Here is a 14,179-nt window from a genome sequence, read left to right on the forward strand (position 1 = left end):
ATCGGGCTCTCTACTCAGCAGGGAGCTTGCTTCCGCCTCTCTCTCTGCCTGCCTCTCTGCCTACTTGTGATCTCTCTCTGTGTGTCAAATAAATAAATAAATCTTTAAAAAAAAAAAAAAAGGAAGGACTAGAAAAACAAGCTTAATTCCAGACACTACAGACCTCATCATTCTTGTATTCTTGAAAATTTAAGCAATTTGTGACAAAAAAGGTATGTGTCTGGGTGGGGGGTGGCTTGTATTAAGAATTCTTATTTGTAGAAATTTCACCTGCATTTCCTCAGCTAATTTTCCTGACAACACCCAATGTATGGATTATTTTCTTTTTAGTTTATTTTGAAACAATTTTAGGCTCACAGAAAAGCTGCAGAAATAGTGTGGAGCTCCTGGAGACCCCACCCAGCCTCCCCTAATGGTCACATCACCACGTAAACATGGTGCAATCAGGTTAAGGAAGCCAGGAAATTAGCATCAATACAATCCTATTATCTACTACACAGAGGCCATTTTTCTGGTCCAGGATTGTTGCTGACTGTACACGTCCATCCAAAATATGTACTTTGAAAGCTAACACCCAATGTGATGGCCTGGAGAGGTGGGGCCTTTGGGAGGGGGTTAGCTCATGAGGGTGGACCCCCGGGAATGGATTGAGTGCCTTCATGAGAGAGGTCCCAGAGGGCTTCCCGCCCCTTCTGCCCCGTGAGGACAGTGGGAATAGGAGCATAGGGATGCCTATAAACACCGTGCCTGCTGGATACCTCGCCTTGGTCTTGAACTCCCAGTTTCCAAAACTATGAGAAATTAGACCTGTGTTTGTTTGTTCGTCCCGGTCTGCTGTACTTTTGTTACAACAGACTGAACTCAGACAAGGACCCCATCCAGGATCCCATACTGTGTTTCGTTGTCTTGGTCTCTTGGCACCTGTGATGGTGCCTCAAGTGTTGTCTTTCATGATGTTTTCGAAGAGTACTGCCCTGTTTTCTTGCGGGATGTCCCTCAGCTTGGGATCCTGTAGGATATTTCCTTATAATTAGATTGAAGTCATGCACTTGGGGCAGGAACTCTAGAGGTGCAGCTAAAAATGTCTTTTCAGTTGTCGTTGAAGTCTCATTGGTGACATTGGGCTAAAGATGGTGTCTTCATTATAAAATGACTATTTTTCCATTTATAACTAATAAGCATCTTGGGGGGAAATACTTTGAGCCTATAGAAATATCCTGTTTCTCATCATCCTTTCCCCCACCAATTGTTAGATCTGTTAACCTTAAAAAATAAAATTGCCAGTTATTTTACCAGTAAAAATAGGTTTATTCAGGAATAGTAAGGAACTGCAACCCACGACAAGCAAGCTACAGCAAGCAAAAAATCTGCAGAACAAAGGAAACTACTACTCTTATGGAAGAAAGAGCAAGTGGGGAGGGGCTATTATAGTCAAAAAGTCCCCTGCCCTCAGTGCCAGGTTTGGTGACTTCTCATTGGCTGGGCTGGGCTGGGCTGGGTCTGGGCTGTGGCTGTCCATCATTGGCAGGGCTGTGGCCGTCTCTCACGGGCTGTGCTGTGGCCGTCTCTTATTGGCTGTACTGTCACTATCTCCCATTGGCTAGGCTGTGGCTGTCTTTCATTGGCTGGGCTCTGGTTGTGTTTCACCAGCAGCGCTGTGATTATCTCTCATTGGCTACCTCTGATTGGCTGGGCTGTGGCTGTCTCTCACTGGCTGGGCTGTTGCCAGGGCAGGGGAAAACTTCCTTCCTCCTGCAAGGGCCGTGAGGTAGTAGTTAACATACTATGGACTTGCAAGGGGCTGGCCTTCCTGTTGGGTCTGTAACTGACTCACAGGGTGCAGAGCTCTCCCTGTCGGCCTCTCCACTCCATCCTAAACGAGGGTTCCTCTAATTTTCAGATCCATCCAGGGATCTTGGGGGCAACAACTGAGGTCATCGTCCATTTCCCTCATTCCAGACGGAACTTACTACATTTACTAACTGGAAGAGCTGTGGGCTCAGTCACAGGGTTAGGAACTGCAGCACGGTTGGTCCCCAGGACCAGTCACCCCCCAGGGTCTCCGCCCGGAAGTCCAAGCCCCACCCCAATATGGCAGCCCCGGCCCGGGAGGAGGCGGGGCGCGCCAGGTCACGTGGCTGCGACGCCGCCGACGTGGCCTCGAGCGGATGCCCCACGTGTCCCTCGCGGCGTCCCGTCGCCGCCCCAGTCCTGCGGACCCGTTCCCAAAATGGCGGCGCCCAGCGAAAGGAGGAACGGCGGAGGCGCGAGCTTGTGGGCTGCGTTGCTGCTGGCGGCCGCTGCGTTGAGGCCGGCGGAGGCGGTGTCCGAGCCCACGACGGTAGCGTTTGACGTGCGACCCGGCGGCGTCGTGCACTCCTTTTCCCAGAACGTGGGCCCGGGGGTACGTACCGCTGCCGCCCCGGGGGCTTGAGCGGTGGCGCCGGTGGGGGCGGGTCCTGAGAAGGGGACGCGGACGTTCGGGGGGCGGAGACTGAGTTGGGAAGGGGGTCTGGGGGTGCGGTCACCACTGAGGCGCGACTCAGCTTACGGGAGCCGGGAGTCCTGGAGTGCGGGGACTCGGAGGGGGTGGGTCCCCAGCCTCTGTGCCTGTTTCCTCTCACATGCCCAGCGTGCCCAAGCAGCCCTCGCTCCCAGACCAGGCGATTCCCCGGCCACTGGAGGGCTGAGCCGCCCCGGAGGTGGGGAGAGAGGAGGCCGAGGGGTAGTTCGCCTCCAGGCTCTGCAGAAGGTCAGCCCCGCTGCAGCTCTGACGAGGGAGGAAGTGGACAGACGTTGCTCTTTTTCTCCATTGCACGAGGCCCCTCCCTCTCTTTCAGTGAGGTGTGAGGCAAGACCTCACTGGAGGTCTGCAGGCCTGGGTCTAGCCCAGCCCTCCCCCCATCTTGTTGGAGAAGTCCTTCCCCTCCCGCCTCCCCGTTCCCTGTCTGTAAGGGATGTTCATTGATGCTGTTTATTGAGTACTTCCTTATAGCCAGATACTGTGCCAAGTGCTTGATTTGCTAGGACCATTTCACAGTTGAGAGAAACAGGCTCAGAAAAGCTTTGCCCTGTCTGAGGCCCACAGCAGGGCAGAGATGGGTTTTCTGGTGTCCATAACCTGCTTCCAAAGTCCATGTGCCTAGATGGGTGGGTGCTTGGAGGGTGTAGGACCTCCCCCACCTCTTTTCCTGTTCTTCATCCCCCAGAAGCCACCTGAGTTGTTTGTACTGACTCAGGAGCGCCTGAACAGGGGGGCAGGTAGTGGAGGTAGACACTGGGAGGCCTGGCGGGGTGGGCCTCCTGGGACATCAGCCAGGAATCTTGCGCTGCCTCCTTCCGCTTAGTGCAGATGCTTAAAGGACGGATCGTCTTGACTTTGGGTCTCAGAAGGGCATCCTGAGACCCTGCATCATAAGCACTAAGGATCACCTCCTAACAAGCTTTTTTCCACCTTCCATTCTCCAGGACAAATACACTTGTGTGTTCACCTACGCTTCTCAAGGAGGGACCAACGAGGTGAGTTGTTCAAAATTCCATGTAGTTTTGTATGGCAGTATCCACTGTCACGGAGAGATGCTCTCCAGGAAGCAGTGGGGTTGGGTCATACCTTAATTAACTTACACTCATTGAACTATTCTTGTCTCACCAATAAAAGATAATGCTCAAGGTAACAAGTGATGGCAGATTCCCCCTGTAATTCCAGAGTGAACAAGTGTCTGGGTAGAAAGAGGCCTGGGAGATAACGGATGTGCCGTGCCCATGAGCCTCTCTTAGGAGTATTTTATTTACCTTCTGTGCTGTGTGACAAATCATGACAGACTTAGCAGCTTAAAACAACACCCATTTATTATCTCACAATTCTGGAGGTCAGAAGCCACGGTCAGCTCAGCTGGGTGCTTCGTAAAGCCGAAATCAAGTTGTCAACCGGCGGGGTCTCATCTACAGGCTCGTTCAAGCTGTCGGTAGTATTCAGTTCCTTGCCATGTAGGACTGAGGTCCCCGTTTCTTGGTGGCTGTTTTCTCCAGCAGCTGGCGGCCGAGAATTAATAAGACAGATCTAAAGCATAAGAAGAAAGTGACTCACCGTTGCTGGCTGTGAGGGGAGCGCAGGGCCGGGAGGGCAGGTGGCCCCTAGGAGCTGAGGGCAGCCCCTGGCAGGTGGCGTGACTTCAGTTTTACCACTGCAGGAACTGAATTCCACCATAAGCACGTGAGTTTGAAGAGGACTCTGGGCCTCAGTCAGGGGTACAGTCTGCTGACACCTTGAGTCCAGTCTGGGGAGACTCTGAGCAGAGGGCCCGCCATGGCCACCCTTTGCTTCAGGGACTGAGAGCTGATCAGTGGGGAGTGCAGTTAAGCTGTTAAATTTGTGGTCATTTACCACGCAGGGTAGTGACTTGAATAACCCCCCACCCCAAAGATACATTTACATCCTAATTCCTGGAACCTATGGATGTAATTTTATTTTTATTTTATTTTATTTTTTTTAAAGATTTTATTTATTTATTTGACACAGAGAGGGAGATCACAAGTAGGCAGAGAGAGAGAGAGGAGGAAGCAGGCTCCCTGTTGAGCAGACAGCCTGATGTGGGGCTTGATCCCAGGACCCTGAGATCATGACCTGAGCAGAAGGCAGAGGCTTTAACCCACTGAGGCACCCAGGCGCCCCTGGATGTAACTTTAATTAGAAAAAAATATTTGCATAGTAAATTCAGGATTTTGCAATGGAGAGATCATCCTGGTTTATACAGGGGGGCCTAGATCCAGTGGCAGCTCCTCTGACAAGAGACACTCAGGGGAGATTTGACAGAAGAGGAGAAGACACACAGGAAAAGGCTGTGTGAAGACGGAGGCAGAGATGGAGGGGCACAGCCACAAGCCAAGGGACACCTGGAGCCACTAGAAACCAGAAGAGGCAGGAAGAATCCTGCCCCAGGGCCCTCAGCGGGAGCCTAGGCTGGGGACACCTTGATTTGAACTTCTGGCCTCCAGAACCGGCAGAGAAGTGGTAGTGGTTGTAAGGTGGCGAGGTTGGCGTGCAGCAGTGGCCGCAGCCACGGACTAGCAGTGATGCACTGTCAGAAGGCACCCCGAGAATAAAGTGTTGGCATGGAGTGCTGTCTGCATACCGCTGCTTGGTCTTATCGGGCCGGAGAGCCGCAGATGTTTGGGAAGACACAGACTTTCTGCTCAATGTCGTTAGAATGAACAAAAGAAAAAAGGAAGAATTCATCATCACTATAAAAATCAGTAAAAACCATCTTCTCTCTTTTTTTTTTTTGAGATTTTGTCCATTTCTTTGAGAGAGAGTACGAGCGGGGTTGAGAGGCAGAGGGAGAAGCAGGTTCCCCCTTGAGCAGGGAGCCCGATGTGGGGCTCAGTCCCAGGACCCTGGGATCATGACCTGATCTGAAGGCAGATGCTTAACTGACTGAGCCACCCAGGCGCCCCTCCATCTTTTTGTCCTTAATTGTGCTTTCCTCCCCAGCAACCAGACTTTAGGAAGTACTGTCGTTCCAGAACAGTGTGTGGCACTGTGTCACCCGATAGTGCAGAGTTGTAGAGATGGGGGCTGCTTGGGAGCCGCTCTTAGGCCTGTCACTCCTGGCAGGCCGGTTCTCAGCCCCTTCCTCCTCCCCTCAGGACAGCACGTTGAAATGGGCAGGAGCGCCTCTCTCCCCCCCACAGCACCACTAACGTCCGGGATTCGGGGCCAGGTCGCTCCCTGAGGGAGCTTTCCCAGGCACCGGGCCCTCAAGCAGCCTCCCCAGCTCCACCCGGTCAGGGCCAGGAGCACCCCAGCCCCCAGTCCTGATTTCCAGAAACATCTCCAGACATTGCCCAGTGTTCTATGAAGGACAGAATTCTCCCTCGTTGGAAACCACTGGGCAAGAGTGACTTCTGGTACCTGGAAGGTCTTGTTTGTAAGTAAATGATTCCCGGTGACGTTATTTTAACAAAATGCAGCGAACAAGTGGGGACCCCCCGGCCACCAGGCTTCCTGCAATCGTCTGCCCCTTCCCGCCTCACCTCCAGGCCTCACTGCTTCTCCAGATGGTTCTCCACTGTGGGATGAAGCCGAGTGGTAGAATGTTCCTCCTCATCATGAGCCAAAGCCCCATCGGTCCAGCCTGCCCCGGCACCCAGAACCAGTCCCACCGTGCCCTCTTCCCGTGGCAGCCTCTGGATGCGTGTAGATAACTGATTCACGGGACCATGAACCGAAGCAGCGGCTCCCCCGTGGCGTCTGTGGTGCTAAGCCACGCGCACATCTCCTTTCTTCCTCTCCACCACACCAGGAGGCCACGGTGCTCTGGCGTTACCACATTTCACACTCGAGGACACGGAGGCCCAGGCTCCCCCAGCTGGGAAGTGACCAAGGTCCCTGGGGCATAGACCCCTACCCACTGCTCTGTGCTCCTGACCCAGGGTCACCAACAGCTTGGAAGAGAGCAAGCTCGTGCCCCCCACACCCGGTCTCCTCCGACTGAACTTAAACTCTCAGAGGTGGACAGCCCGCCGCCGCGTCGGGTGACGGAGCCAAGTTCACGCCCACTGGCCGGGGCCGCCGCAGACCGGAGCCCTGCCCTGGAGTAGCGGTTAGCTCACAAACTGTACTTCCAGCAGTCAGCTGGAAGTCATTTTGGAAGACGGGGTGCATCCTGCAGGAAATCACCTCTACGCAGAGCAGACGTTTCGTGGCTCGGACTTGTCCCAGCCGTAGTCGTCTAGAGCGGTGATAGGACCACAGGGAGCCGGGCAGCTGGGCGGGTGGTGCTGCGTGAGCCAGAGGGGGTGGCTCTTTGGTGGCTGTCCTGCGGCCACCTCCCAAGTGAATGACGGCCAGATTCTCAGCGAAGTTCTGTAGCTTCCGCCGGACACCGCGGAGATGCCCCTTGGAGCAGCCGGAACGGAAATCCAAGAGGCCCCAGGGCGTTCCTGCAGAGGCCTCATCAGAGAGAGGAAGCCCCAGCATCTGGTTGGCGCCTGGGGGACCCATGGCTGGGCTGGGGATGTGCAGGGGCGCCGGGTGCACGGAGTGCGGAGCTGGGGCCTCTGAGGGAGCACAGCCCACGCCTGCTCCTTCGGTGTTGGTTGACCTCGGCAGAGGGTCACCTGGGAGGCCAGGGCTGTGCTGGCAGGTGACAGTAGGCACAGGATGTCTAGCTGGGGAGCTTGGCTGTGTTCGGTGGGGACGCAAACAGGCCGTCTCTTACAAAGTTAGACGTGCACTCACCATAGAACCCCGCACTCCCACTGTGAGCTGTCTGCCCTCCAGGAATGAAAACTCACCCACGCAAAACCCTGTACACGACCCTTCACAGCAGCAGGGTTCACGGTGGCCCACAGGCGGAAACAACCGTGGTGTCCGTCAGTGGGTGAACGGAGGCACACAGTCTGTCCATCACGCATGGGAGCGTCACTGCTGTATACAGGGGCGCGGCACCCACACACTGCCCTGGGGACAGACCCTAAGCCCACATGTGTGACACATCCAGAACAGGCCCATCCACGGATGGGAAGGGGGCTCATGTGGGCAAGGAAGGGATAGAGCTTCTTTCTGGGGTGATGGAATGTTCTAGATCGTGGGGATGGTTGCAGATCTCTGCATGTGCTAGAAAACACAGAATCATTCACCATACAAGGGTGAATTGTGTAGCGTGTCCATATTTCTCAGTCCAACTATTGAATAAAGGACCCGTGGACACAGCCGGTGGTATGGAAGGCTCTTCACTGTCCCACGCTAAGTGAAACCACACCAGACTGTGCACTGCCCGGTTCCAGTCTGGGGATGGTCTCGCAAAGGCACAACCCTGAGATGGGGTCAGCAGTTACCAGGAATTTGCAGGAGCGGGTTAACTGCAGAGGGAAGGGGTTGGGGACCCAGGGACACAACTGGTCTACATCTTCATTAGGTGGTGGATAGGGAGCTAGAAGCATTTGTCGGAGCTTCTAGAACTGTCACCAAAAGGGGTGCATTTCTCCATGTTGTTTATATCTTAATAAAAACTAATCACAACCGCCAATTAAGTGTCATCTGTTGTACCCGACCACTCCTGTGCTGACTTCCCCAGGGACTCAGGCTGTCCCCGGAACACACACTCGCAGGAATGACTCCATGCCCAAACCCGAGCCTCACCATCTGCGCACCGCACACCGCAGCCACGAGACGGCGGTGAGGCTCACAGAGGGATGTCGACCCTCTTGCTAAGAAACTCTCGGTTTTAAATTTGTTTGCATTTGTTTTTTTTAATCTATCTGACAGAGAGACAGAGATCACAAGAAGGCAGAGAGGCAGGCAGAGAGAGAGAGAGGGAGAAGCAGGCTCCCTGCTGAGCAGAGAGCCCGATGTGGGGCTCGATCCCAGGACCCTGAGATCATGACCTGAGCCAAAGGCAGAGGCTTAACCTGCTGAGCCACCCAGGTGCCCCGCATTTGTAGTTTTTTAAGCAGCGTTTCAACATTTGCCTCATCTTCAAGAGCTTTTTCAGAGCCGTGGAAAACCTCTTGGATCTATTTCTTGCATAAAACCGTTTCCAGGGGCGCCTGGGTGGCTCATTGGGTTAAAGCCTCTGCCTTTGGCTCAGGTCAGGATCCCAGAGTCCTGGGATCGAGCCCCGCATCGGGCTCGCCACTCCTCGGGGAGCCTGCTTCCTCCTCTGTCTCTCTGCCTACTTGTGATCTCTGTCTCTCAAATAAATACATAAAATCTTTAAAAACCGTTTCCAGGTGCTCACAGGCCTTCGAGCCATGGACAGGTGTTTTTAGATAGGGAGGGAGAAAAATCGCCCCGTCCGTAGGTGTGGCCGTCAGCCATCCCTTTGTCGAGCCAGAGTCCCTGGTTCCCATTTCCCTGCTGTGGGCAGACAGCGTCTGGGGGACCGTGTATTCCCGTCGCGATGAACCTAAAAATGGCCTTGTTTTGTTCATGAAGAAACTCTGACGTTGAACCCGGAGTACCAGTATCTTAGTACTCCAGGCAGGGGACTGCAAACTCACATTTTACTAGCAAAACATACAGCTGCCTTAGGCACCCCAGAGCCCACAGGGACTGTCCGTGTCCACCAGCCAGGTTTGCAGGCGCCATGAAATTAGAAAAAGCTGGTAGTGGTGTGTTCGGGAGTCATTTAAAAATTCTAATTTTCAGGGGCGCTGGGGTTGCACAGTCGGCTGAGTGTCTGACTCTTAATCTTTCTTGATTTTTTAAAAAAAGCTAACACTTTCACACCCTTCCAAAAGAAGCTCACATAGAAAGCTTCCCGTCACCGTCACCGGGTCCCACCCATGCATGTCCTTGTAGCCGCGAGCACTGTGGTCTCGTGTCTGCTCCGAGGACTTGGTCCCAATCCAGCAAGCATGGATATAGGGTCTCCTTTTATTTTAGGGTTTGTTTTTTTTTTTTTGATAGGCTTTATTCTTTAGAGCCGTTTTAGGTTCATAGCAAAAGTGAGCCCAAGGCACAGATTTTGACACACCCCCGGTTTCCCCCAACCAGTGGCCTCCCCAGTCATTGATGGCTGCCACTGACAATGGGATGCTTGTGACTGTTGCCGAGCCCACGCCGGCCCGTAGCTTACAGTCCAGCTCAGTCTCAGTGCTGCACCTCCTGTGGGTTTAGACAGGCGCCTGAGGACACGTGCCCACCCCTGTGGTCTTGCCGGGAGGCGTCTGCCTGCCCCCGAGCCAGGCTCAGCTGGGAGGCCCAGGGAAGGTTGGCTGCCTTTGCAGAACTGGAGGGCGTCCTGGGCTGACCTGTGTCTTCCCTCTCTCCCCAGAAGTGGCAGATGAGCTTGGGGACCAGTGAGGACCACCAGCACTTCACCTGCACCATCTGGAGGTGAGCCCGGGGTCCCTGTGGGGGGTGTATGTGTGTCTGCCCTGCAGGACGTGCTTCTCTGGGGCTGCCGAGCGTGGGTGCCTGCGGCGACTCCAGGCACAGGAGCCATCACCCCTGCGGGGCGTGGACTGGGGGCAATGGTCACCCACATGCAGGCAGGAGGGGTGCGGTGACACTGCTGGGGAGGGCTCCCCAGGGAAGCTCATGGACACGGGGGCCCAGATGGGGTGGGGAGGTCGGGAGCCAGGCTTCCCCACACCGTCCCTCTCTGTCTCCCTGCCCTGTACTACGGCATGAGTGAGCGGTGGCCCTGAGAAGGGACAGAGGGAATGGGGTGCTCAGCCCTGTGGGGGCGGGTGCTGGAGCGGCGTCCCATCCTGGCCCTGCTCCCAGGTCTCTGTGGCTTGGATCCGGTTCTGCCGGTGTCGCTTGTAGGGCTGGTGTAGTGCACACATTCCGGGGGACTCACAGACGTCCAAGCCCTGGTCCTGTCCTCGGGGGGTTGGCAGAGGGGCACAGAGCACGTGGAGGGCCGCGGCAGGACACCCATGTTCGAGTCCTGCTTGCGGGTAGCACCCCACAGCCCCTGCCTGCTGCTGCCTGAAGCAGGAGCTTCTGGGCGGTGCTGGGGACCGTCCCGCCTACTCTGTGGACCAGTCCCTGTCGGCAGCAGGCAGGGGGCCCCGGGGCCGTCCTGATGGTGGCGCGTGGGCACAGCGCTGAGCCACAGAGGCCTGTGGCTACGCTGGGCCCCAGAACCCCCCTGACTGGGGGGCCGCCCGCTTGGCGAGAGGTCCTGCTGGACGGGCTGTTGTCCCAGCTTCACACGTCGGCGGAGCAGGCCCGGCGCAGCTGCCAGGGCGGGGAGGGTGCGGGAGAGGAGGCTCCCTGGACCTCCCCGGCCTCCCTGCTGACGCACCCCCAGCAGGACTCTCCTGGCCCCCCCACCGCTGCCCCTCACCCCATCTCTGTCCACGCTCCCTGTCCCCGGCCACACGTGGCTCTTCACCCTGCACACACTGTGGCCCCCTCGCTGCCCCCATCCCCCTTGTAGCTCCTCTCTGCTCTGGCCATGCTGACCTGGTGGTTCTAGAAATGCTCCTGTGTGTACCCGCCGGGACCCCTGCCCTCTGCTCGCTCCCTCCTCTAGCCAGTTAACTCCTGCGCTTCCGGTGCCTGGGATGTCGCCGTGCCCTGGTTCCTGGTACAGCACCTGAAATGGCTTTGGTGCTGGATGAAAAAGCGCTTGTCCTGTCGTAAAACAGCTTGGACCCAGAAGGAGAACCAGACTTGTCAGTAAATGAGCCAAAAGAATGTTCTAGTAAACAGGAAATAAGAGATGATGTTGAGGAGGCTGGGGCTGACCCCCTTGCCTGCCCTTCCTTTGCAGGCCCCAGGGCAAGTCCTACTTATACTTCACACAGTTCAGGGCAGAGGTGCGGGGTGCGGAGATTGAGTACGGCATGGCCTACGTGAGTACCGTGCGTGCAGGGGCGGCGGCCCGGGGTGTCCCGTGGGGGCTGCGGGTCAGTTGGGGACAGGCACGGGTCCTTCGACGTGGGACACCACGCAGACTCCAGACTGGGACGTGCCAGGGATGGGGCGCGGGCCCAGAGTGGGACCCCGCTGACCCCTAGAGACCCGCTGCGGGAACCAGACACCTGACCTCCCACTCCTACCACCCCTCACCGGCCATCTCCCGCCAGTGCCCACTGCTGGTGCGGCCCACGAGAAGCCAGCAGGGAGGGGCCCGGACCCTTGAGAGGACAGCAAGGGCAGGAGCGCCCGAGGCGCGGGCAGCCTGCTCGCTGGTGTGGGGAGGGCCTGGCCTGCCGTCGCTCCGTGCCTTGTGGTTGGTGGCACACGGAGCGCACGGAGCCGGGCCGCTCCCAGCCGTCCCACTGCGGACCGCCGCTCCCTGCGCCCCCAAGCTCCCGTCAGACCGGGAAACTCACTGAGCCCCTGGAAAGAGACACGGGTCTGATTTGTGCAGTTGCATTCGGGAGACTGTCCCGCTTCCCGGTTCGCCTCTGTTCACCGAAGGGGAAAGTACCTTCCTGGATCGGCAGCAAAGGCACGAAGTTTGAAGCCGGTTGACGATCTCTTAAACGGATTAACCGCCGCTCCTGTGGGCTTCTCACGTGCTTAAGAGAGCGGTGCCCGAGGCCCGCAGTCAGAGCGTCAGAGCCCAGGGCTTTAGCTCGCGCTGCCCTCGGGAGTGGGAGCAGCGGGAGGAGCAGGAGCAGCGGGAGGAGCAGGAGCAGCAGGAGGAGCGGGAGCAGCGGGAGGAGCAGGAGGAGCGGGAGCAGCGGGAGGAGCAGGAGGAGCGGGAGCAGCGGGAGGAGCAGGAGCAGCAGGAGGAGCGGGAGCAGCGGGAGGAGCAGGAGCAGCAGGAGGAGCGGGAGGAGCGGCCCTCCTTCCCGATGGGGACGTTTCCACTTGCTCTTTCAGTCGAAAGCTGCGTTTGAGCGAGAAAGCGACGTCCCCCTGAAAAGCGAGGAATTTGAAGTGACCAAGACGGCAGGTACGTAAGGTGGTTTGTGGAGATGGAGCCCGGGTTTAGGCACAGAAGTGGGAGCAGCACCCCCATCAGAGGAACAGGTGACGGCCCAGTGTCTGCACGCTGTTTCTGTAAAGGGCTTTGCGGAGGCAACAGCCTCTGCCAAGACCACTCAACCCTGGTGAGCAGAGCCGTGAGCCACAGGGCACCGAACGGGCACGGCTGCGTCCTAATAAAACTCAATTTTAAGAAACGGAAATGTGAATTACATATCACAAAATACCATTTTCCTTTGATTTCGGCTGACGCTATGTAAACGTAAAAACCAGCCTTAGCTCATGGGACAGGCCAAGCCCTACTTGGGGCATGAAAATCTACTGGGGCCTTTGGGGACGTTCAGTGGGATTGCTGCGCAGAAGGGGACCCCTGCGACATCCCCACAGCCTGTCCTGGGTTCTGTGACTAGGAACAGCTTCGATGCCTGGGAAGCGGGGTTAGGAACCCCTAAGGTCTGGCAGGGGGGCCCCTGGGTGTCCTGAGCTGTGTTCAGCCCTCAGGGGCAGATGCTGAGCAGAAAGAGGGGAGGGAAGCTCCAGAGTTGGGGCTCTGTGCGTGAGAACATGGGGTGAGCGATGATGACGATGGACACAGGAGTAGAACCGTGTCGTCGGGAGCCCTGAGTGTCCCGAGGGACACAAGACGTGAGGAGAAGGATCCTTACGGTTTTGGGGATCACCAGGCATGGGAGTGGCGGGGGGTGCGGTGAGCGGGGCTTTTGGGAGGAGGGGCCTTGGGTCTGGAAGGAGCCCTGCCCCACCTACCTGCAGGTCCTGGAGGGTGTGGGGGCAGTTCCAGGTAGAGGTCCAGGACAGGAAATGGGGTGGCCAGCAGAACCTTGACCTCTGGGTGCACAGCAGAAGGGCAGGGCTGAGCCACTGGGGATGAGCCGGTGGAGGCCACAGTCCCAAGTCCTGCTTGAAAGGCACCTTTGGGCCTCAGACAAGTTCACCAGTGCCAGCGGGAGGTGACGCAGCCCACTCCCGACCCCCATCCATCCTTGCTGTGGCAGAAATGACCATGGCTCTTCCCACCCTGAATGTTCCTGAGGCCTCCTGCTGCCCTCAGGACTAGCCCACCAGCCTCTCTCTCCTTTCTTTGGTTCCTCACCCATAAGACTTTCAGGGCTGGGGGCCTTTCCATGTCGAGTTCACTTCCGGGGGCTGTGCCCCTACCCTGCCCAGGACACAAAGCATCTGGAGTGGTGGGGACCCGACCACGTGCTTCTCTTGCAGTGTCCCACAGGCCCGGGGCGTTCAAGGCCGAGCTGTCCAAGCTGGTGATTGTGGCCAAGGCATCCCGCAGTGAGCTGTGACCAGGAGCCCCATCGGGGGGCGGCTTTTCCTCGTTTCTGCTGAAGGAGCTGGGCTCTGGGAGAGCTGGCGCATTACTGGTTTTCTAGGGGGGCTGTTGGTTGATGTCCTCTGAACATGGAGCGGGGGTCTGGGACCCTCTGCCCGTCTTTCTTATCAAAAAAGGCACTGGGGAACGTGAAGGGGGTCTTCCCGGGGAATCGCGGCTTTCCTGAAGCCAGTGTGGGTCTCTCCGTGGATCAGGCCAGGCTCTGGATCACTCCCAGGGACAGCGATCCTGCTGTCCTGAGCCTGAGCCAGCTGTTTTCTTAGTTTTCCCAGGGGACCTTCTTCCAGGCTAACTGGGGAGAAATGAAATGTTCTTTCATATTTAAATAAATAAGATGGTCGAAAAGCAGCCATGGTGGCAACTGGCACTGGTGCCGGCCTGTCTGGGTGCTTGGGGCTGGGGGCCCGGAGGCAGCAGCA

The 14,179-nt window shown here is 56.9% G+C and overlaps 1 protein-coding gene across 1 annotated transcript; it reads left to right on the forward strand.

The window, feature by feature from the left end:
* The first annotated feature begins 2,183 nt into the window (after positions 1 to 2,183).
* MYDGF (myeloid derived growth factor) lies at positions 2,184 to 14,108 on the forward strand. Its single transcript, XM_047705593.1, has 6 exons — positions 2,184 to 2,404; positions 3,469 to 3,519; positions 9,780 to 9,841; positions 11,232 to 11,313; positions 12,293 to 12,365; positions 13,634 to 14,108. Exons 1-6 carry the CDS (start codon positions 2,231 to 2,233, stop codon positions 13,711 to 13,713), a joined length of 522 nt encoding a protein of 173 aa, XP_047561549.1. The 5' UTR covers positions 2,184 to 2,230; the 3' UTR covers positions 13,714 to 14,108.
* Positions 14,109 to 14,179: the final 71 nt, after the last annotated feature.

This window comes from Lutra lutra, chromosome 1, assembly GCF_902655055.1.
Source record: "Lutra lutra chromosome 1, mLutLut1.2, whole genome shotgun sequence".
Lineage (NCBI taxonomy): Eukaryota > Metazoa > Chordata > Mammalia > Carnivora > Mustelidae > Lutra > Lutra lutra.

Excerpts from the sequence above, each read along its gene's own strand:
- MYDGF (XM_047705593.1), top strand. The coding sequence starts at position 2,231 with ATGGCGGCGCCCAGCGAAAGGAGGAACGGCGGAGGCGCGAGCTTGTGG. Across the intron at positions 2,405-3,468 it reads CCCAGAACGTGGGCCCGGGG|GACAAATACACTTGTGTGTT; the intron begins GTACGTACCGCT and ends TCCATTCTCCAG. Across the intron at positions 11,314-12,292 it reads TTGAGTACGGCATGGCCTAC|TCGAAAGCTGCGTTTGAGCG; the intron begins GTGAGTACCGTG and ends TTGCTCTTTCAG.